The sequence below is a fragment of the Heloderma suspectum genome, chromosome 2, assembly GCF_057233095.1.
Source record: "Heloderma suspectum isolate Gila_16-S chromosome 2, 16-S_ref, whole genome shotgun sequence".
Classification (NCBI taxonomy): domain Eukaryota; kingdom Metazoa; phylum Chordata; class Lepidosauria; order Squamata; family Helodermatidae; genus Heloderma; species Heloderma suspectum.
In genome coordinates this window covers 163,202,949-163,226,135 of record NC_139459.1, presented here as the reverse complement: position 1 = coordinate 163,226,135, position 23,187 = coordinate 163,202,949, and the positions used below count along the sequence as shown (strand labels likewise).

Here is a 23,187-nt window from a genome sequence, read left to right as displayed (position 1 = left end):
AACTCCTCCCTCCCTCCCTCTCTCCCTCCTCCCCTCCCTCCCCCTGCTTTGCCCAGCTGGAGCAGATGATGGAGAGCACAGCTGTGCGAGCCCTGAAGCAGCTCATCCTCCTGCACCGCGAGGATGGTCCCAGTCCTGCCCGCACCGTGGAGTGGCTCAACATGCGCAGCTGGTGCTCAGGACACCTGCACATCAGGTGTCGGCGGAGGGTCTTTTCCCGGCGCAGCCCCAGCAAGCTGGTACCAGCCACTTCTGCTCTATTTCCTCACGTTTGCCTCTCCACCTGTGTTCGCACCTCCCAAGTGCCTCTGCCTTGGCCCCACCGCCTTCCTTTACCTGGCAGTGACTAGCTGCCCGTTCTTCTTGGGATGCTCCTCGGCCCTGAGACCCTGTGCAGGCTATCCTGCTCAGGCTGCCATGCCAGATCTCCATCGCCATGTTTCATTCCTTACTGGAGCACTGTCCCTGTAGCCCAACTCGCCATGACTCAATGTTCCCCTCCCCACAACCTGCGTTGGTTTAGTATCTTCTTCATGGGAAGCTCTGACGGAACACGGGCCAAATTTTGTCAGGTTGAGCAGGTTAGACAGGCCTCAGTAGTAGTCAGTGGATATTGGGGTGGGTGGTTGTGGGCTGGGGAGCAGCTGAATTTGTTCATCTTTGTTTTAGACGAAAAGTTGATACATTGGAGCAGGCAAACTCAACCCCCCACCCCCAGCCCCATGTCCCACTTCTTTAACACTGGTGGAGGTAGCTTTGTGCCCTCTCTCTCTCTCTCTCTCTCTCTTCCTCCGCCACAGAGAGAGATGTACGAGAAGGTCTTTGAGAAGAATGCTGATCGCCACAGTGACTTTTCCCGTCTGGCACGAGTTCTTACAGGCAACACCATTGCTTTGGTTCTGGGTGGTGGCGGGGCCAGGTAAATTCCCTACAAAGAACTCAGGGAATGTTTGTAGGGTGGGAGCTGGGCCTGTATGCAGCTTTTTATACCCCAGGCAAGAGTCCCAGCCCACTTCTCTTGGCCTAGAGAGGAGCAAGGAGAGCTCCCAGCTGTTCTTGGAGAGCCAGGGGTGGGGCTGCGGGGACAGAGTGCTGCATTTGGTCCATGCGTTTCGGAGGCAGACCTCTCCAGGCATGGTTCTTCCTTTCCCTGCAGGGGCTGCTCTCACATTGGGGTGATCAAGGCCATGGAGGAAGCTGGTCTCCCCATCGACCTGATTGGTGGTACCTCAATTGGCTCCTTCATTGGCGCCCTCTATGCTGAGGAGAGGAGTGCAGTGCGCACAAAGCAGCGAGCCAGGGAGTGGGCCAAAGTGAGCAAGTATTGGAACCATGGGAAGAGTGGGGGCTTAGAGGAAGCAAGGAGGCCAGATAGGCAATGAAGGCTGCAATCCAATGAGCACTTAGAATCATAGAATCATAGAATGGTAGGGTTGGAAGGGGCCTACAAGGCCATCAAGTCCAATCCCCTGCTCAATGCAGGCATCCAAGTCAGAGCATCGGATGGGAGTAAGTCCTATTGAGCTCATTGGGGTTTGCTTCTGACTAGACATGTCTAGGATTGCACTGTCGGCCTGTCAAAATGCAAGAGGCCAAACCTTTGGCAGCTTGGAAAGGAAGCTGTAGTGTACTTTGTAGCAATTTCAGCCTGGAGTACTATGTGTTGGGCACATGAGTTTCTACCTTGCCCTTCCTGGCCTCGATTGAAGACTTGCAGGTGGGTGAAAGGCAATGAATGATGGGTGGTAACTACGTGCCTTGATTGATTGCTGGAAGAACAGTTTTAGAGCCTGGGATTGTAGACTTAGTGGGTTCTCTTCTCACTAGAGTTTTATCTGTGTATCCAATAATACTACGTTTTCCTAAAAATTAATATAAATATAGAAGAGGTAGTTGAAAATATTGAAATGAGAATGAATAAATAAAATGGATTTTGGGAAAACTGTCGAAAGCAATATGAATGAATGAATGAATGAATGAATGAATAATAGAAGTGAAAATGTAGCAAGAACATGCCACATTTCCAGCGGATAGCCAAATACTGAGTTAGTCTCCCAAAGGAATGAGCTAGTGCACTCTGACCCTGAACGCAGTGCTTAGAACGAACCCCCAGTGAAAGCAATGGGATGACTGAAGGGATCAGTGTGTTTAGGATCTGGGTGCAAGTTCTATGAAGGGAATGTTTGATGAGACATAGAAGAGGTGGCTGCAGACCAGCAAGGGGCCAGTCTCCTGCGGTTCAAACAGGCCTTTTACACCTGATCAAACATGGATGAATAACCCTTTCACTGATTATTGGCTAAACAATCTGAAATTGATTTGCTATCAAACAAGCATGATTTCAACTGCATAGAGGAAGCATGCTGTAGTTCTTGTGACTACGATGCAGGCTAGACACGTCACAGTCAATACTGTCTTGCCCATCTTCCATTGTAGACATTTCACTTTGAATCATTTTCCTCTCCTTTTTTGCCAACTTCTTTTAGGCTACCTGTAAGCCAGGTATGGGCAACCTGTGGCCTTCCAGATGATTTGGTGTACAACTCCCATCATCCCTCACCATTAGCTCTGATGGCCAGGGCTGATGGGAGTTGTAAACCAAACATCTGGAGGGCCACAAGTTGCCCATCCCTTCTGTAAGCAAAGGTCAGAGGTGGCTTCCCCAATTCCAAAACAGAAGTCAGGAGAGAAGAAGGAAGCCCATCACTGCAGACCTCATGGGGCTGAATGACAGCCTCTTTGGCCAACTTCTCGATGTTTGGCCTGTTCCTGCCTAATGCCCCTGCCCTAACGTACTCAACTGTCCCTTCCACAGAGCATGAATTCAGTGTTTGCAACAGTGCTGGATCTCACCTACCCCATCACCTCCATGTTCTCTGGTTCTGCCTTCAACGCCAGCATTCACAAGGTGTTCCAGGACAAGCAGATTGAGGTATGTTTTCATCAGCACCACGGCGAAGCAGAGATCTGCTTCCTCCCACTGAACTTAGGATGTGTTCCTGCAGCTAAGCATTTGAACTCAGTGGCCCTGTGTGCCCGACGAAGGGCCTATGTGCCTGGACTGCACCACACACGTGCATGATTTGAGATCTGGTGGTGCAGAATCCATCATTCTCAAGATTTCTAGTTGTTGATGTTGCTGTTGTTTTCTTCATTGTTTTCTCTTAAACTGCGACATGTGAACCTGGAATTCTGGGTTGTTGAGGGAGAAACAACCCAGACTTTTAACCCAAGAACAAACCATGGGTTCTAACTCTGGGCTGTTTCTACCTCAACAACTCAAAGTTCTGGGTTTGCACATCACAGAGAACAACCCAGGGACAGATCATCCCTGGGTTTTTTAGCACACTGGAAGGAGGTGAGCGGTCAGGAGCTAGCACCATCACTTGCTCTTGTGTGCTCCCAAACAACCCACAGTTAACAAACTGTGGGTTGTTTAATCATGCAAACTGGGTCAGAAGCTGTCAGGTTACATTTCTGTACCTGGGGGAGATCTTAAGTGCTGTTCATGGCTCTATGCCTCTCCCCATGGCAAGCAGAAACAGAACACATTGTACAAGTCAAGAAAATATGGCAAACGTGCATACAGTTATTCAGGCTGCAGAATTTGACTTTTGTTGCTACAGAATTTGGGCCCGTTTGTGTGAATGTGTGTACAGATGTGTAGAGTAGATGCATCCCTCTTTGGGGCTTCCCCTCCTCTTGCAGGCAGAGTCCTGTGTGTGATCTCCATTCTGTTCCACTCTGTCCACTGCAGGATCTGTGGCTCCCATACTTTAATGTGACAACAGACATCACAGCTTCTGCCATGCGAGTCCACAAAGATGGTAAGCGTGCATTTCCTCCAGCACAGAGGGCGTGACTGACTCTGGGGTTCAACAACACACACCTCCCCTCCTGCCCCTGAAGTTCAGGAGTGGCCTCCAGTGTCCAAGGACTCATGGCCCTCACTCCCTAACCAGAAGGAGATGGGACCCATGGATTGGGGAGTGGTGTATTGAAAGGCTCTTGTTCCACTGGGGATCATGAGTCTAAGAGGGAAACAGCTGCCTCCAGAGAACCCTGATTACCTGCTCAAAATGGATCTCTTGCACTGCTGTGAGGGAAGGACACATCCAGATGGCATTTGCCCATGCTCCCATTTGGGGGCTGTAACACTGTGTCCCTAGCACAGGAAGAGGCCTGGGAGACAGCAGGTGTGAGCTTTCCCTCCAGGACACCTCTGGTGTTGCTGTCCATAGCAAGGGCCAAAGCCATGTCCCAGGGCAGGGGAGGATGTGCTGAAATGGCCCACCTGACACCTTAGTGCCCACAGTCATATAGACATATCCTTAGATTTCCCCCCAAAATTCCAGGCCTTCAGGCTGGAGAACACTGAGGTGGGGGTCTGTTGCTGCACATTACAGGCACATTGCCCAGGTGAGTAAGGGCAGGTATTTCTTATGACCCTAAACATTCATGCACACAGCTCACTGGTAGGTGCCTTACTTTCATGTCCGACCCCACTGACAACAGCTGTTTCCCCCACTCACAGTCGAGACAGAGTTTCCCTCAGAGAGACACTTGACCTCTCCTGCGATCTGGCTAGGCCTTCATGGCATTGCACTTGTCTTTAGTGCCAAGGCAGGACCCAAGTTCTCCAGTCACCTACAAGTACAGGTCAGTGGAGAGGGGCCAGAGACCTGCTTTAAGCCTGCTAAATGGCAGGCCAGCAGGGGCTGGGGAGATTTGGGCAGCCACCCAGATCTGACATGGGCCCTCATGATGGCTAGCCCTTTTGTTGTTAGTTTATTTATAAAGCTTAGTAAGTGATATACCCTAAGCGAGTCACTCACATCTTTCCTTTCTCCAGAAGCAACTTGAATGAGCCAAGGGGATCCCCATTTGCCTCGAATTGAGCAGTATCATCAGGGGGCGCAGAGCCCTGGCGTTCAGTGGGTTCCTGGCCTTTGGCTCAAAAGCCCAAGTTGGCAGAATGAAGAGAGTGCTGTGCAATCCAGGGAACCTCTGGATTGTTTGCCGTGTCTCTCTGTTAGTATCCCCAGCTAGCTTGGGTCTGCTTCTTCTTGGTAACATTTCTGCTATTCACTAAACCCACTAACTGTACCCTACTCACTTTGTTATCCCCATGTACTGGAGCAGCCATCCTGCAGAGCTGAGTTTCCCATCCCTGCCTTTCCAGGGAGGCTGCAGGTGTTGCTGCCAGTTAATCCCCACAGGCTCTGTGAGGCATGGCCAGTCGCAGTCTTCTGCAGCGAAATGTAATGAGTGAATGGATTTTGCAGTCAGCTTCAGAGGGGGATGGATTGTGTCTGGGGCAGAGAAGGGAGGTGGGGTGGGGTTGGCCTTGTCCCCTCCTGGCCCCACTGGCTGTTGCAAGCATCAGATCTCACCTGGGACATTGTCGGCATCCATGCCCATCTGCAGGGCAGGGGCTGGGGAGGCTGTAACTGCCTGGCTTTCTTCATTCTCTGCCCACTCTCCTGTCCTCCCTAACACAGCTAACACCTTCTCCCCACACCCCTTCCCCAGGCAGGCAGGCAGGCAGGCAGGCGGTGTGTATATGAGCGACTGTGTGTGGTCTTCTGTACCGAGGGAGCCAAACCTTTCAGGCTAAGACAGAGGAAGCTTCACCGCAGATTCTCTTACCACTTGCAAGGGAGAGGCTGTAGAGAAAGGTTTGAAGGGGGGCATACTATGTTCTGCTCTGAATGCCAGTCGTTTGGGCTTTTCAGGCTCCAGACGTTTCCATGAAGTCCTGCTGCAATGATAACATGTTTCTGCCCCCCTTCCATGGAAGGGCAGGAGGAGCTGTGCTGTTCTGGCCTGGAGGTGGGGGCGGGGGCCAAGCGAGGAAAGGTGGGCCATTTGCTGCAGCCTTAGGTTTGCAGTAGTGCTTGTGGTTTCTTTGCAGCACCTCTGGTGCCAAACCAACAGCAGCAGCACCTACCCCTGCCTGCTCATTCCTCTCTCCAAGCAGTCAGTCCTCTGGGAGCTTCTTGTACAGCAGCCCCATTGAAATGAAAGGCCTGCCTCTCTCTCTCTCTCGGTTGCTCAGCTCCCACTGCTGCCAGCGAGGGTGTACGGCAGACGTTCCTGGTTGCGTTTGCCCCACTTACGATCCCAGTAGCTACGATGACTGTTTCACAGGCCGAGGCTGCCTGGCTTCCCAATGATCTGGGTCTCAAGCCCAGCCTCCTCCCCCCTGGTCACGGGGCTCACAGGGGGCCCCACTGAGGACCCTGTCCCACATGACGCGTGGGAGATGCCTGGCTCCATCCGCGTGCAGAGCAGGACTCTCTTCTGACCCGCTAACTGGGCTTTTTGCCCGTGTGGTGGTGAGTCCAGGGCTTCTCAATGCCTCCGAGGCCACCGTGGGCCAGGCCGGGGGGCGGGGGGGACATGCCAAGGGAGGGTTCCTCTGTGCTGAGTCGCCGGGCTGTGTCACGGAGAGGAGACAGAGCGTTTTGCCTGGTTATGGATGTGGAGGCACTGTGGCAACCCTTGTCCTCATCAAGCCCCTCGCAGTGTTTGGCAGTAGAGAGAGTCTAAGGATGCTGCCACTGCCTTAAAGAGGGGCAAAGGCTGGGCAGGAATGTAGCCACTCTGGCGGGGGGAGGGAGGGAAAGCCAAGGCATAGGGCCATGGTGCATTTTTCCAAGAAGTGGGATTCAGTGTTAGGCAAGGAGGCCATGCTGCAGCCTAACCAGGCCTAGTTGCCTCATGGCTGAACTATGCAGATGGGTCGATGTACACCCTAGACCTCCGCTGAAGAAAGCCTTCCCAGCATCCCCCTCTGTGCATTTTGTATTTCTGAAGCTTCTGTCATGATGTCATTTCCTGTCCTGTGCTCCTGTCCTCTCCCCCTCCCCCCTCCCTTTGATTGAATCTCCATCTTCATCCGGCAGGCAGCGTGTGGCGCTACGTCCGGGCCAGTGCATCTTACACCCCCTATTTGCCTCCTATCTGCGACCCCAAGGACAGTCACCTGCTTGTGGATGGCTGCTATGTTAACAATGTCCCAGGTCAGCATTGCGTTCGCCTCGCTCCCTTGGCTGGTGGACATTGGGGCGCACGTGGCTCGGGGGGACGGAGACCGTCCGTGGACTGGGACGCAGCTTCCTCCCTCCGAAACACTCACCTCCTCCTTTGGCTAGGGCTGGGCATGACAGGCTTGGGGTGGCAAGCCTGGCTTCTGCCCACAGGCCACTTGGCTCAGGGTGGCGATTCTGCATGGCAGGGGCAGCTGGTCCACCTTGGGGCACTGCGAAGCATCGTCCAGTGGATTGGGGAGTCTGGCAGGCCACCTGCTGGCTTGCACGGGCCAGGAGGATGGTGAATTTGGGGCCGGGGAGACCAGGGGCTGCCCATTGCTTGGCTGCTCTGTAAAGTGCCCTGCAGAATTCTCCTGCCTGAGCAGGTGGGCTGTGCTGTGCTGCACCGCTCTCCATCCCTCTCTGAAGGGCTCGTTGCTGCTCTGGGTTTCTCTCTGCTCTTCTGACTGCATTTGTTCCCACATGGTTAGGCTCGCTGTGGCGGTACGTGCGAGCTAGCATGACCCTTTCCGGGTACCTACCGCCACTCTGCGACCCCAAGGACGGCAATTTACTGATGGACGGCGGCTACATCAACAACCTTCCAGGCAAGTATTGGCCAGTCGCAGAGACGGCAGGGCAGGCATTTGCAGCTGCCCCACCTGGCCCTGCGGTGGCTTCCATCGCTTTCACTCTGAAACTCTCCAGTCCTCAGCTGTGAACACCTAGCCAGCAGCCTGTGGGAGAACAGGGCAGGGGCTCACTTGGGGAACCGGTGAAATCCGCCTTTCTTGTGGGAACAAACAAGCAGCCATGGCTTGTTTACTTCCTGGCACATGTTATGTGGTGGCTGCCAATGAACAGCTTCTTTGGTCTGGCGTGGGCTGCCTTTGCAATATCCCCTGTCTGACAAGGGGCCCTCTGCTTGCCAGTCACACAAGGGGGACATGCCCTGACAAAAATTCAACATCCCCTGAAGGGAGGGCAGGAAGTTGGGGGAATCGTGTTGCATCCGAGGGAAGCCAAAGCCAAGCCGCCACCCCCCCTCCATTTGATGTAGTCATAAGAGGAAGGGCATATCATGGGGTGTGAGGGAGCATCCTGAGTACCATCATCCCATACAAGCCACACTGGCCGTGACATCCTCTGCCACTGGCCTTTCCCAGTGCTGGTGGCAGTGAGGGCAGAACCAGTGAAGGCTGTGAGGTCTGTGTGGCAGGAGTTCCACTTTGAGCTTTCCTGTGCCAGGGGATGGGATCCACGTGTGCTTTATTTATTTCTAGGAGCTGTATCCCACTACTTGAGAAGGTGAATGCTTCTCAAAATGGCTACCAAAGTTTTAAAAGCAATAAAAATCCAAATAACAAATTCATATAAGAGCAGCAGCTGGAAAAACGTACACCCCGATAAAGTGATGCATATAGCCGAAAGAACTAAAAAAGGCCTGAGCAAATAAAAAGGTCTAAATTAAAAAGCCTTCACCTAGACTCACACACACGCATCAGAGACGGCACCAGCTGAGTCCCCTTGGGGAGCACATTTCAAATTCGGGAAGTCTCAGCCAGGAAGACCCTAGCCTCAGTTGCCAGTCCCATGGAAGGCGGCGGGAACTACAGTAGTTCCTCTGAGACAGTTCTGAGTAGCTGCGGACAGACAGCCTCATCACTACAGAACACCTGTTGTTACCAGGGGTTGTTGTACACACTGTTACTGTTGCAGCCATTTTTGTAGTGCTGCAGATGCTGGGGTGAAAAGGAGCCCAAAAGGCTGTAAGTTGGTTGCCCTAGCTGTATAATATCAATAACAGAGAATCTGTAGAGCCTACCCAACCCCAATCCCTTATACAGCCATTAGCCCCAAAGATCAGATTTATGGTGTGATTAAAAAGCTACACAAACAGCTGTGGATCAGGGATGGGGAGCAACCCGTTTCACACCAAAGGCTGCATCAGAAAAGTCCACCAGAGGGCACCATAGTCTGGCTACAAATTCTAGTTTCGACTAGGGTTGGCGGAGAATTTCTCCCCGAAACTTCGGGGGGCCGAGCGCCAACGTGTTCGGCCCCCCGAACAAGTTTCGGGGAGAAATCCTCTGCCCCCCGCACCCCCCCCGGGACGGGACTTACCTTCGCCGAATGTCCCTCCCGGCAGCAGGTTCAGCGGGTGTTCGAGCGGGGCGGGAGCGGCAGCCGGTCTTTCGACCGGCTGCCGCCGCCGCCATTGCAATGAAAGAAAGAAAAAAACGCCCCCTGATAGGCTACCTGACGATTCACGTAGCCTATCACGGCTAGATTTGCCAAGTCAGCCGTGATAGGCTACGTCAATCGTCACATAGCCTATCACGGGTGACTTAAAAAAAAAAAAACATGTACGGATAATGGCGGCCCCCATAGGGAGCCGCCATTCCCGTTCCTTATTTGGGCGCTGTAGGCTACATAAATGTTTACGTAGACTACGGCGAAAATAAGGGCAACGCTATTTGCGTTGCCCTTATTTTCGCCGTAGTCTACGTAAACATTTACGTAGACTAAAGTGACTAAATAAGGAACGGGAATGGCGGCTCCCTATGGGGGCCGCCATTAGCGTACGCGCTTTTTTTTTTTAAAGTCACCCGTGATAGGCTACGTGACGATTGACGTAGCCTATCACGGCTGACTTTGCAGATCTAGCCATGATAGGCTACATGAATCGTCACGTAGCCTATCAGGGGGCGTTTTTTTGTTTTTTTTTAACTTTCGCATTCGCGGCCGGGCGTGGCGGGAAGCCTCCTCCCCGGCCTGAATTTCGGCCGGGCGAGGCGGGAAGTCTCCCCCCCAGCCTGAATTTCAGCCGGGCCGAGGCGGGAAGCCTCCCCCCCCCAGCCTGAACTTCGCAGGGGGACCAGCGAAGTGCCTCCCCCCCACCGCGAACGTCCTTCGAGGACAGGTAAGTGACTTTCGTCCACCCCTAGCTTCGACTAACACGATGCAGAGGTCGTTCTCTCACACAAGAAGTGGCCTCGATGCAGTTGATGAAAGAGTTCGTGCAAATAGGGTGAAAATGTTTCTAGAGCAGTGGGACCGCCCTGGAAGTGCCCTCACTGTAATAAATCCAAATGTATTTATTTGTCTCCAGAACCAAGCTCTGAAAAGGTCTGTCCCAGCAGCCATTTGTGCACGGTGCTGACTGGCCCCACAATCTCGACACCACGCACATACACACACACACACGCACATCCGCAAATTCACACTTCAAAAAATATTTAATTAATAAGGTGATAAATGGATGGATCATCTCAAGAACGTTCACAAAGAAGCAGACAGCCCACCAGAAACTTTTGGGCACGGCGAACGATTAGAGGCAGCATTCGGTTGGCTGGCACACATGTCTGCCATTTCTGTGGAGAAGGCTGGCTTGCACAGCAGCTAAAGAACTGTTATTACATTATGTCTGTCTTCACTCAGAGCTGTGGTGTTTTTGTTCTGAAATATAGGGGGAAGGGGGAATGCAAGTCAGGCTTTGAAAAACCATGAAAGCTGGCCTTTGAAATCCTGAAAGACATCTGGAATATTGACTCCTATTCACGTAGTTCCATTTTATGTTTCAAAATGCAATGTGTTCATTTTTTCCCTTCAGCCAATAATCTTTGTACACCATTCACCTGGGATCATCCCTTGTGCAAGTCCTATTCAGTATTCCTGGGAAATTATGCCCCTGTCCTGATCATGATTTCTTTCATGAAAGCTGGACATCTCAAGACTCTTAGGAAGAACAGGCATGCCACCAAAAAATCCCAGCAGTTGTGCACAGACTCAAGACCCAGACATTGCACACTGTTAATCAAAATTGATCCTTGGCTATAATATTTAGGGAATAAAGCCCTGAATAAGGCATAGCTCTTCATCAAAAGCTGTTGTGCAGATCAGAGCAAAGAGGCTGCCTTGCATGTTCACTCTTGGTACAACTTCACAGAATTCCCATTCCTTGTTTTATTTGGCACAGAAGCCCTTCTACATACAGCCTCTAGGCAGTTCACATGTTCAGAGGGCCATAATTTTGGGGATTAGCAGGTGTGCTGTTTTCAAATTCAGGGCCTCACTGAGCCCTGCTGGTTCACACAAGTGTCAGAGATTGCTGGCTGCACAGTTTGTGTTGCTGGCGCCTGATGCTCACTAGACCAGAGACTTTGGAGGAAAAGACTCAAAGAAGACCGTAGCTGTCTGCTGCAGAGGCCAGTCAGGAGCAGGAAGGCCCCTTCCTTCCGCGGGACGGTTGCCCACGGACTGGCATTGCTTGCTGCCAGGCTGGGGTGAGGCTGCTTTGTCCATCCTCTTATGGATGTACCTGGGTGAAACGTGGGAGACCTGTGATCAGGATCTCCCACGGGATTTTTTAGCAGTTAGAAATAGCTAGTGGAGAGTAGCAGGGAGACATGAGAAGGGGGCTGGGGCTGCAGTGCTTGGATTAGCGGGGTGGAGGAGTTCCTTTAGTGATGACTTTAGCTACTATTTCTCAGAGGTGCTGGGGATATCATTTGACTCAATCTGGGGATGGTCAGGAATATAGGGTTTTTATTAAGGGCACCCTACCTTTCCCACCTATAATCCAAGCACTTTGTGAGGTGAAGGAGATTAAACCTCTCCCCCGCCTGGATTCTCTGATGAAAATCCTCCCCCACCCCACCCCACCCCAGGCTGTGGATAGGGAAATATTTTGCTCTCTCAAAATACTAGAACCCAATGGGGTCATCCTATGAAGCTGACTGGTGGGAGATTCAGGACAGATAAAAGGAAGTACTTCACACAGCACATAGTTAAACTATGGAATTCGCTCCCCCAGGATGTAGTGACCACCAATTTGGATGGCTTTAAAAGCGGGTTGGACAAATTCCTGGAGGAGAAGGCTATTGATAGTTACTAGTCCTGATGGCTGTATGCTAACTCCAGAACCAGAGGCAGTGAGCCTATATCCACCAGTTGCTGGGGAACATGGGCGGGAGGGTGCTGTCGCACTCATGCCCTGCTTGTCGGTTCCCAGTTGACAGCTGGTTGGCCACTGTGTGAACAGAATGCTGGACTAGATGGACCCTTGGTCTGATCCAGCAGGGCTCTTCTTACGATCTTATGTTATTGCCCATTGAGGGAAAACGCACGCACGCACACCCGTGACCAATAGCAGCTCCAGGCAGGGAGGGGCAAGGTTTGCATTGGGAAAGCGTTTTTTTAAATACCGTCCTGTAATGCCACAACCCCAATTCAAATCAAGAACCACCACCCCTCCCCACAGGGTGGCTGCTTTTTGCAAAAGAAAACCGTGCTGGGAGATCCAGTCGCGGTTCTCCTGCATAGTGTTTAGCTTGGCTGGGAGTATTCATCAAACTGCAATTCCCAGGGTTCCTCTCCAGTAAAGGTGGTTCAAGTTTGCATTGCAGATGACCTTATGGTGGGGTTCTTCCCATCTTGCCCAGTGTCCGCACTGTAAGAGGCAGATACGTAAAATGACAAAATCCTCAAGATTTTGCACCAAAATCCAGCCCTGGATGGGCCACAAGGCAACCCTTTCAAGATTTGTTTCAAGAAGCTGCTGCTATATGTTGCTGGTCATCTACTTTTATATGTTCGCTCTATCGCTACATTGCTCTTTTCCTAATGTTTAACCTAAATCTGCCTTTGTTAAATTTAGATTCATGGTTTCTCTTCCTCTGTTCAGTGGAGCTAATGAAGATTTGTCCTTTGTTTTCTTCTGTTTAACTGACAGTAAAGACTGTAAGCATTTTCTGGCCGCCTTTATCTTGCTTCCTCTGAGCTAAACCCACTTTGCTCCACCAGGTTTTGTTTATATGACTTGCCTTCTAGATGATCTTTTATCTATGTAGCTTTCCTCTGCTCCTTCCCCCCACCCCACCCCCATTTCTCAGCATCCTTCCTGATTTGTGATAACCAAATTACAGGCCCCCAGATGAGGTCTTCTCAGTGCTGAGCGCAGAGGGGCTGTGACTTCCAAAGCTGCCTTGATTTTGTCTGATGCTTGTATTACTGTAACTTTAGTCCTCTGTGCGACAGTACCCTCTTGCTGATTCCATGTTTGTCTTGTTATCCATTGTAAGCACAACATTTTGTGTGGCTTTCTGCCCATGAAAAACTAAGTTCTGTGACTTGAACAAATTATGTATTATTCCCATACATTCTGCTTCTAATAATTATGCAGGATGTACAACGAGCTCTAAAGCCTTTCCCTCTGGGTAATCACTCTCTGTCTCCCCAGCACTATAAGGGCTGGAGACACGTGTTTTTAAAAAATGAATGCTTAGGATGCTGCTTCTGTTCTGCAGCAGGTGCATAACGCAAATGTAGACACATCCCAAGTGCAGTGACCTACATGCAAACCTCAGATGAGGAGCCTGGGACAAGATGTTGCAATCTGCAAATTGGGACTTGCTAAAAGAGGTGGTGGTAAACTATTACATACAGTTTTGATGAGCAGGAGGTCCGCACCAGGTCCTCTCTGGATGGTAAATGTCGGGTTCTTTGAATTCCCAGCAGCATATGAGAAGGAAGATGGGATGAAGGAACTGTGTTTGGCCACCCCCTCTACCTACCTCTGCGTGTTATGCTGGTATTTCTAGAAATTCCTGTGGATTCCTGGGAACCAGAATTCTGAAACCACAAGATCAAGTTGGCTTATTGAGAAAAACTGAGGGAGAAGTTGGCCTTACTGCTTACACTGATCTTCCCCAACCTGGTTACCTCCAGATGTGTTGTGCTACAACTCCCATAATCCCTGACCATGGGGGCTGGGGCTGATGGAAGTTGTGGTCCAAAACATCTGGAGGGTGCCAGGTTGAGAAAGGCTCGCTTACACCCTGCTCCAAAACTGAATTGAAAAGATGGTGGCATCTTGTGGGCCTGTAGCTCTGGACCCAAACATGTTTTTATTGTTTTAATAAATGTGTGTTACAGAGAAATTTGGTAGGTGGCTCCAGGTGTATTGCTGGTAAAAACAAAAGGAGACCCTTTATGCCAAGAAGTACGCACATCGCCCGCACCCCATCCCCCCTGTGAGGTTTGAGCTGAGCGGGGGAGGAAGGCAGAACCTCCTTCTGCAGCTGCTGCTGGGGGCTTCCCCACCCCAGCCCCGGGTCCTGTCCTCTGGTTCTCAGCTGTGTCCCATGGCCATCCCTCCAGAAATCCACGTTGCTCCCAGCCTTCCCCTGAAGCTTCTCTCTCCCTTTCTTCTCTCAACGCAGCTGACATTGCTCGCAACATGGGTGCCAAGACGGTCATTGCCATTGACGTGGGTAGCCAGGATGAAACCGACCTCTGCAACTATGGGGACAGCCTGTCAGGCTGGTGGTTGCTCTGGAAACGCCTCAATCCCTGGGCCGAGAAGGTCAAGGTCAGTCCCACAACTTGCTGATGGAGATTTTAGCGGGGATGTGCAAGGATTCTGCGTACACTATCTGGCTGGGTTCCCTTCGTACTCATGTTCCCATCTCCTGCACCAGGGGTGTTGAAGCTCTTTGAGCACAAGGGCCAAAATTCCATTTCAGAGATGCTCTCAGGGGCCACATTGCAGTGGTGGGCACAGCCAATGGAGGCAGGCCCCAAACGCCGGCATACTCTTACTGCCAGTAACCAAGCCTTAGGAGGGGCATTTCAGCCTTTTAGAGTGGGTGGAAACTGCATGAAAGCAGGGAAATCTCCAAGCGACGGAAAGTGGGTGGGGCTAGGAGAAGGGCTGTGGCCATCTGGGTAGCCCTGGAGGGCTGGATTTGGCTCTTGGGCCTGGGCTTCTGCACTGCTGACCTACAAGAAAATGTTTTGGACCCTTTTTCCCGGCATACAAACTGCTGTGTCTTATCACTCTGGAAAATGCGATCCTTTTTCTGGGTTATTTGCTAGTGGGATGGCTGTGCAAAATGTCATTGCATGCGTGTCAGGGGCCCTGCTGGATAGTGCTTGCAAAATACTTTGTGCTGCCCCATCCTGCTCATGACTCTGCCCCATTTTAGCCACTTTGCCAGGTAACTTGACCAGTGGCACAGCTCCGCTGGCTGAGTGTTCTGCCAGCATCTCTGCCAGAATGTTTTGTTGGTGTATTTTTCATGGTAATGGCATATCTTGCATTCCACAGGTGAAGTGGGGCTTCCACCAAATCTTAAAGCCCCCTTAGCAGGTAGATCTCAAGCAAAGAATTGTGCCCTAAACCATTTAACATGCACTTAAATATATGATTACATACATATTTTGGGATTAAAAAATAAAGCAATGCAGAAACATAACAGAGTTCTGATTAAAACATGCAGAAGTGACTTGGACTTGAAACAGATTTATTTATCCATTTGCTAGTTCAGATGGCAGATGTCTGCCTAATCCTGGCCTTGGGCTACAGGTTTGGCTTTCTTCTGGCTCAAAGCCTACACCATCTCTTCAGACTGGAATTGGTTGAATTTAAATATACCGCAAACATTCCTGGCAGATGCCTGCCCAGTATTCTTTGACCACTTACTGAGACCAGGCATTCCACAACTTCTTAAGCAGATTTGTTTTGTCTAAGCCTTCATAATATTTACCTGCCTAAAACAACACTGTGATGCCCTTGATGCTTGCTGCTGCTGGTAGTGAAGAATCCAACCTCATTGCTGCCACCACCATTAATGGAGGAAATCCAGAAAGACTCTGTTGCCAAGCAGAAACCACTTCCCCTTCTCTCCCTTCCACGTGGAGTAGACTTGGCCCATAGCATTTATAGTGGGGGGGGGGCATGTGGCCAGTGGGCCACCTGCATGCCCTGCTGCCAGACTTCACACTGTTGGTAAAAACTGGGTGGTTTGCCGCTGAATTTGGGCAGCAAACCACTACAGAAGTGTCAAAAGGACAAATCTAACTTGAAAACAAGCTAAATTAGTGCTTTTTACCCCTCTATAGCAGTTGGTTACTAAAATTAGGCTCCAAACTACCGATTCCTTTTGCTGCTGCTACCAAATTCAGCTGCGCAACAGCAGGAGTGCGGCCTACAGGGAGACCTGGGGGATCTAAAGTGACCCCCAGAGCCCCCTGAAGTTGCCCACCCCTGCGTTATAGTGCCGCTGAGGCAGCATGAGGCGGCGCAGAGCCCACTGTGAGCCTCTTTGTAATTTGAGGGGAGGGGCCTGGCCTCCTGCCTTCAGCTGGGGGCACTGGAAGCAGTGTCACGCCCCACTCCAAGCTGGTCGTTTATGCGCCCAGTGCATTGTGGCCCTGCTACAGTGATGCTGCTGGCGTCAGGGTGGCCCTTGGTCTCGGTGTGCCTTCCACAGCACAAGGGGTTAGGGAAGCTGCAAGAGGGAACCTGCGCACACACCCCTTTTGTCTCTCCATGGCCACCAAGTGACTTTGCCCTTCCCTTCAAGGTGCCTGACATGGCGGAGATCCAGTCCCGCCTGGCCTATGTCTCATGTGTGCGGCAGCTGGAGGTGGTGAAGAGCAGTTCGTACTGTGAGTACATTCGCCCTTCCATCGATCGCTTCAAAACCATGGACTTTGGCAAGTTCGACGAAATCTATGTGAGTCCTGAGGGCCCAGCTGGGGTGGTTCATAGTGAGATATCGGGGGATCATCAGGCTGGAAGGGCCACAGTGGACACAGAAGCAGCCATATCCTGCCAGACCAGAGAGCTGTGAGGGACCAACGGTGTGAACTGCTAATCCTTACCCAAGAGAGGTTAGCTGGAGTGTACCTGACAGGAATCCAGTGTGGTGTAGTGGCTAGAGTGTGGGACTGGGAGCCGGGAGATCCGGGTTCTAGTCCCCACTTGACTGTGGAAGCTCACTGGGTGACTTTGGGTCTGTCACAGACTCTCAGCCCAACCTACCTCACAGAGTTCTTGCTGTGAGGATAAAACGGAGAGGAGGAGGATTATGTATGCTGCCTTGGGTTCCTTAAGGAGGAAAAAAGGTGTGATATAAATGTAATCAATCAATCAATCTGTGGGCTGGGGAGATAATTTGGGGGAGATAATTTGGAAGCCATTCTCAATGTTTAATTTAATGTGGTGCTTGTGGCTGGCAAGTTTGGGCATTTGCGGAGGCATCTTTAGGGGGCCAACAAAATGCAAACACATCCCAACATAGTAGACCCTATGGCAGGGGATAAGCAACCTGGTGTCCTCCGGATTTTTGGATTACAACTCCCATAAGGTCAAGCCAGCATGGCCAATGGTCAGGTATTATAGGCATTGTAGTCCAAGACACCTGGAGGGCACCGGGTTGCCTACCCCTAGGCTATGGCATGTGCTCACGGTGCTTAGGTTTGCGGGGGTGGGGTGGGGAGGGAGAAATGCCAGGCATCAGGGCGTTCTGGACGCAGCACTCTGATAACCTGGAAGCCGTCTCTCCCAGTCGCTGGTGTGTCTGTGTAGGGACTGTGTACTGTGGTCTTCCCCAACTTGGTGCCCTCCAGATGGGTTGAACTGCAACTCCCATCATTCCAAGCCAGCAAGGCCAATTGGAGGGCACCAGATTGGAGAAGGCTGTTGTAGGGAAAGGGGGAGGCACTCCAAACCTCCGTTGCCACCATTCTTACATCCTAGGTTTCGGGGCTAAGTCCTGACACTGGAAAAAGATGCTGGGTTAAGCCCTAGTTGACTCAGCCAGGTCAGAAACAAGATGTCTTGCCTTCAACGTGGCCAGGCCCCTGTGAAATCTGTGGCTTACTCAGCCCCTTACGCTTCCACAACAGGGCCCCATCCACGCAAGCCTTTTACTCTGGGGTGGCTGCTAGTCAAGGTCCTTTGGGACATACGAAGCAGTCGCCACTTCGCAACCATCCGTGGTTTTCTCTCACAAAATGCGGATTTCCAAAGAGGCATTTTGCTGCAATGTTTTTGGTTTGCTGCGGGTTTCCCATGGCTGCGAGCTGCCTGTCCCTTCCCCAAACTGACTTCACATTTTGTGGTGGGCGTTGTAGGCATGCGTAGTGCTTTCGTCACTCTGTGATGCCCCTTCACTCCCCCCGTTCCTTCACAGCTGCACAGTTACAGAGGCACGGAGAGGTGTTTTCATTTATTTAATCACACTTTTGCACACTTTCACAGCTTCGTATTTTCGTAATGGCTGCTTTAGAGTCAGTGTCCAAGGGCTGGGGGGTCTTGGGGGAGCAGGAGATCCAGGACCAACTGTGCTGCAGCCACCATTTCGGAGAGATGGGTAGGCACGTACCTCTCATGCCTTGGCGAGTGTGAACCACCACGAGAGTCTGGCTGGGGAACTGCCAAACAGTTGGCATGGAAATGAAGGAATAGATCACCCACATTTTACCTAATGAGGAATGGTCAGACACAACAGAACCCCTAAAATACAAAACAGCCACTAAAACCCGAAGTGTTGCACCCCCATGCTCACGTGCCTGCATAGTTGTGCATTAAAATATAATGGTAAAAAAAAGGGCAACACGGATTTTCCTGTTGGGCAAGTCCACAGTAAATTATCCGTGTATTGCAGCAGAAACTAATTCGCAGCTGCAATGCTGCGCAGTTGCGACGGAATGAAGGGTGAAAGCGTTGCCATGTAGATGGCCCCCAAGTTCCTGGAGTGCTGCTGGCCGCGGGTGGCTATTTTGACAGCACCTCCAATAGGGGTGCATGGAATAAAACCCACCCAGAGACGTTTTGCTAGTCTTACTGAACCCCTTTGAAATTCCTTGGCTGTTTTAGGTGAGAGTGGACCCACACGTTTGCTTTGAATTGTGTGTGAGGTGAAATTTGAATGGCAACTCTGCTGCAAAATCCTAGAAGAGGTTGCCACTTGAAACTTTCCTATAGACCCGGAATACCCTGGATCAACCTGTCTCTCCCTGCCCATAGGATGTAGGGTACCAGCATGGAAAAGTGGTGTTTGATGGTTGGAGCCGTGGTGACATCATTGAAAAAATGGTTAAGGACCGGCACTCAGCAGACTTCTACGAGAGCAAACGCATGGATGTAAGTGTGGAGATGGGGGCGGGGGAAGGAAGGGATGAGGCCCCCTTCCATTGGTGGTTTTTCCAGCTAACTTGAGGGACTATATCCAGGATGATGATGGTGGTGCTGGTGCTGGTGGCAAGACCCTGGGCTCCCAGAACAGCAAAGATTCATGGGGCATGGATGCTCTGACCCCTGATTGCCCTCCACAGTGTGCCACAGGCAGAGAGCATGTGGAATGTAGGTTGCACAGCAACACCAATTGGTGGATTGCAGCCAGTCTCCCCGTCCAGTGTGCACTCAAAGGGCACATGCTTTGCATACAAGAGGTTGTTCAGCCCCAGACATCTCCAGGTAGGGCTGTGGAAGAGCCCTGGCTGGAACTCTGACTCTGCTAGTTAGTGTAGACACTGTGCGGAGCTAGGTGGACCAGCGGGGGTATAAAACAGCTTCTCATGTTCCTTTGATGCAGCATAAGCATGGATTGTGTAACGCCTGGCGGATGTGTCAAATAATGTTAATAGTGGCTATACAGCACTTTCCCATCTTATGCAAAATAAGGAAGTGCTGCTCAGTATATTGGGTGTACATGGAATTAGAGATGGGAGAACCTGTCAAGCTTGATCTCATTCAGTTTCTCAGTTTTCCCCTGCTCAGCTCATTCCATCTTGGTTCCACGTGAGCCTCTTTTTTCCACACAGAAATATGTACAGCGTGTTGTGTCCATTTTTCAAATGTACGTATGTTTGTATGTGTGAACCCATTGACTACCTGTGTGCATTTTAGAAATGTACATATCCTTCCTTGCACACATTCCAACGCATTTCATTTTGTTTTGCAAAACACATCACCAACTCAGAATTGTATGGATTTCTAGGATCCTGACCGCAAATTGTATTCAGGTCCATGTTCAGTTCCAGAAGGTGCACACTGGGGAATCTTGCATTAACACAACGCATTTCTTACCCATCCCTGTGTAGGATGGATTGTAACCCAGCCTGACCTTTGGGGACAGGGTAGAAAAGAAATCCAAATAAGTAATTTAAACCTCTGCTCCTTATTAGAGCTTAATGGTTTCAAACCCAGGAACATTTTGGATGCAGAGTACCAACCGCCCTGCTTCTGCTTCTCCTGGCTGCTAGCATGCAGAGCCCTTCCACTCCCCTTCCCAGGGCCTGGGTTGTGGGAAGACGGCCTCAGCAGCTCTGTCGCCTCCTTTCCTTCCCCAGGTGCTGATGTGTCCCAGCGCAGGATTCACAGACCTGGCAGAGATTGTGTCTCGCATTGAGCCGGCAAAGAGCTACCTCTCAGACAGCTATGCAGACGGTGCGTACCGGGGCTAGGTGGGTTTGACTTCGATGTGAGAGTCCTGGGTTCAGGTCCCAGCCCAGCAATGGACCCTGGGATGCTTTCAGGTGGAGACTGTTGTGAGCAGGATTCAGCACAGCAGGCAGCAAAATCCCCCTGTACACTTCTGCTAATGGCAACACCAGATGGTGGGGGCACATCTAGTAATGTATACAAGCCCCAAGCTTGGATTCGCTGTTGGGAGCGGGGGCAGGGCTGAGGGAAGGATTCTGCTGTTGTGAAGAAACCAAAGCCGCCAGTGGCTGATGGAGCTTCTGTTTGTCCAAAACCAGGAGAAGAGTCAGACTACCTGACTGAGTATGAGGAGGAAGGGATGGATGCCGTGCGGGAGGAAGAAGGGCAGGAGCTGCTATTTGCCCCAGCAGAGCAGAATGGTGTCTTTGAAACAGTAAGTTCCCTCTAGGCTGACCTGTGCATGGAAGCCCAAGTCTAGCCCTGAGCCGTAGAGTGGGGGTGGGCAGCACGTGGCCCTCAAGATGCTTTGGCCAGCAGCTCCTATCATCCCTCACCATTGGCTGTGCTGGCCAGGGCCCATGGGAGCAGCAGGCCAACCCATTTGGAGGGCCACAACTTGTCCACCGCTGCCCTTGAGGGATGTGGCTCCCCTTTCCTATGCTGTGAGCCTCCAAGGCTACCCTCCTGCAAGGGTCAGCTCATCCCTTCCTTAGGAAAGAATGTGTGCGTGGCTCCCTGTAAACTCCCCCCCTTCTGGTGTAGGGAAATCGCAGGGAGAGGAAGGCAGCACCCCCTCACCAGGCTGGCCGAAGGCCCATCCCTCTTGGTCCCATGTAGTGTAGTGGGGAAGGTGCTGAGCTTGGACAGCAACCTTAACACAAGGGATGCACTGTTTCCCCCACGCACATGCACGCTAGCCGAAATATGCCCAAAGAAATCAGGGAGGCAGGCACTTAGAGAACGTAATAATGAAAACTGATGACTCCAGCTCCCTGCAAACTGATCCGGTAAATATAAACTTAAGTCACGACAGAGGAAAATACTGACAAACACAATAAATGCTTGTGCCTTGGAACAGCAGTGAGCACATGTTTATCCTCAGCTTTCCTCGGGGAAATGTGGGATTTGATTCTGGTTTCTGGTAACAGTTCCTGTGATGCTCTGCTCAGTTGGTCTGTACAGATTTTGTGAGGAATGTTGGCTTTGCTCACGAGTCAGCCTGCCATGTGAAGGGAGCAGATACACTGGCAGGGAGGGTTTCAGGCTGCGGCTTGAGAGAAAGCCCTTCCCAGCCAGCATATCTGCTACAACCCTTCTCTGCCAGTGGATCTGCACCCAGCAGGCTGGAGAGTTTGTTGTTGTTGTTCAGTCCTTCAGTTGTGTCCGACTCTTCGTAACCCCATGGACCATAGCACGCCAGGCCTTCCTGTCCTGCGCTCTCTCCCGGAGTGTGCTCAAGTTCATATTCATTGCATCGGTGATGGTATCTAGCCATCTCATCCTCTGTCGTCCCCTTCTCCTTTTGCCTTCAGTCTTTCCCAGCATCAGGGTCTTTTCCAGAGAGTTTTCTCTTCACATTAGGTGGCCAAAATATTTCAGCTTCAGCTTCAGTATCTGTCCTTCCAAGGAGCACTCAGGGTTGATTTCCTTTAGGATGGACTGATTTGACCTCCTTGCAGTCCATGGGACTCGTAAGAGTCTTCTCCAGCACCACAGTTCGAAAGCACCAATTTTTCGGCGCTCAGCCTTCCTTATAGTCCAGCTCTCACAGCCATACATTACTACTGGGAAAACCATAGCTTTGATTAGACGGACCTTTGTCAGCAAGGTGATGTCTCTGCTTCTTACTATGCTGTCTAGGTTTGCCATAGCTTTCCTCCCAAGGAGCAAGCGTCTTTTAATTTCATGGCTACAGTCACCGTCTGCGGTTATCTTGGAGCCCAAGAAAGTAAAATCTGTCACTGCTTCCATTTCTTCCCCTTCTATATGCCAGGAAGTGATGGGGACAGATGCCATGATCTTTGTTTTTTTAATGTTGAGTTTCAAACCAGCTTTTGCACTCTCCTCTTTCACCCTCAACAAGAGGCTCTTGAGATCCTCTTCGCTTTCTGCCATTACGGTGGTATCGTCTGCATATCGGAGGTTGTTGATAATTCTCCCGGCAATCTTAATTCCGACCTGTGATTCATCCAACCCGGCGTTTCTCATGATGTACTCTGCATATAAGTTAAAGTTTACTGGAGAGCTTACTTGCAAGTAAATCTTGTGCTGCTTTTTGTGGGAATGAATTGCACACCTGAAGAGAGCAGCAGTGGCACCTTCTAAGCGGAGGAGGAACAAAGCAACCTGGGGAACCTAGTTTTAAACCCTCCTTAAAAGTGGGCAGTGCAGCAAGAGGAGTGCTGACTCTTGGTTTTAATGTAAACCAGGCACAGGATCTGTAGGTGTTATCCAACCTCAGTGATCACAGTGCTATCAAATTCAACATACGTACGTGTGTGTGTGTATGTGTGACTGAAAATTTCCTAGAAAGTCCAATATAGTCATGCTTTATTTCAATAGAGGACACTTCTTAAACATTACAAGATAACTTAAGAGGAAGTTGAAAAGTACAAGCGGGGGGGAGGGGGGTTAAATCTCTCCAGGAAGCCCAGAGGTTATTTAAAACCATTATAAGGTCAAATAAAATGTATACTTGTTTCTCCCTTTGTAACTTGAGGACCTACCATATTCCCCGTTTGAAGGGCTTCATATGATATTCCTGTTACACCTTTTTTAAAATAAAAATAAAAATAAAGTATATCATAAGCTAAAACCCGGTAGGCATGTCTGCAACCCCCTCCCTCCCCTACCACTATCACTGGATGAACTGCCATGATGTCACAGAGTGTTTCCAAACAATTTAACTGTTCAGAG

General features: G+C 50.9%; 1 protein-coding gene across 18 annotated transcripts in view; it reads left to right on the top strand.

The window, feature by feature from the left end:
- PNPLA6 (patatin like domain 6, lysophospholipase) overlaps positions 1 to 23,187 on the top strand; it is a 69,787-nt gene that overhangs the window by 44,226 nt on the left and 2,374 nt on the right. For 4 of the 18 annotated variants that reach the window (XM_084835602.1, XM_084835616.1, XM_084835601.1 and 1 more), the window contains 12 exons: positions 57 to 239; positions 801 to 919; positions 1,157 to 1,313; positions 2,816 to 2,932; positions 3,758 to 3,827; positions 6,909 to 7,025; positions 7,526 to 7,642; positions 14,258 to 14,406; positions 16,403 to 16,555; positions 18,853 to 18,969; positions 20,178 to 20,274; positions 20,589 to 20,704. In XM_084835602.1, coding sequence (XP_084691728.1) covers positions 57 to 239; positions 801 to 919; positions 1,157 to 1,313; positions 2,816 to 2,932; positions 3,758 to 3,827; positions 6,909 to 7,025; positions 7,526 to 7,642; positions 14,258 to 14,406; positions 16,403 to 16,555; positions 18,853 to 18,969; positions 20,178 to 20,274; positions 20,589 to 20,704 — 1,512 coding nt within the window. Of the gene's footprint in view, positions 1 to 56; positions 240 to 800; positions 920 to 1,156; positions 1,314 to 2,815; positions 2,933 to 3,757; positions 3,828 to 4,534; positions 4,900 to 6,908; positions 7,418 to 7,525; positions 7,643 to 8,317; positions 8,436 to 14,257; positions 14,407 to 16,402; positions 16,556 to 18,852; positions 18,970 to 20,177; positions 20,275 to 20,588; positions 20,705 to 23,187 lie in introns of those variants that run through there. The other 14 variants (XM_084835606.1, XM_084835604.1, XM_084835612.1 and 11 more) reach the window with 12 other exon arrangements.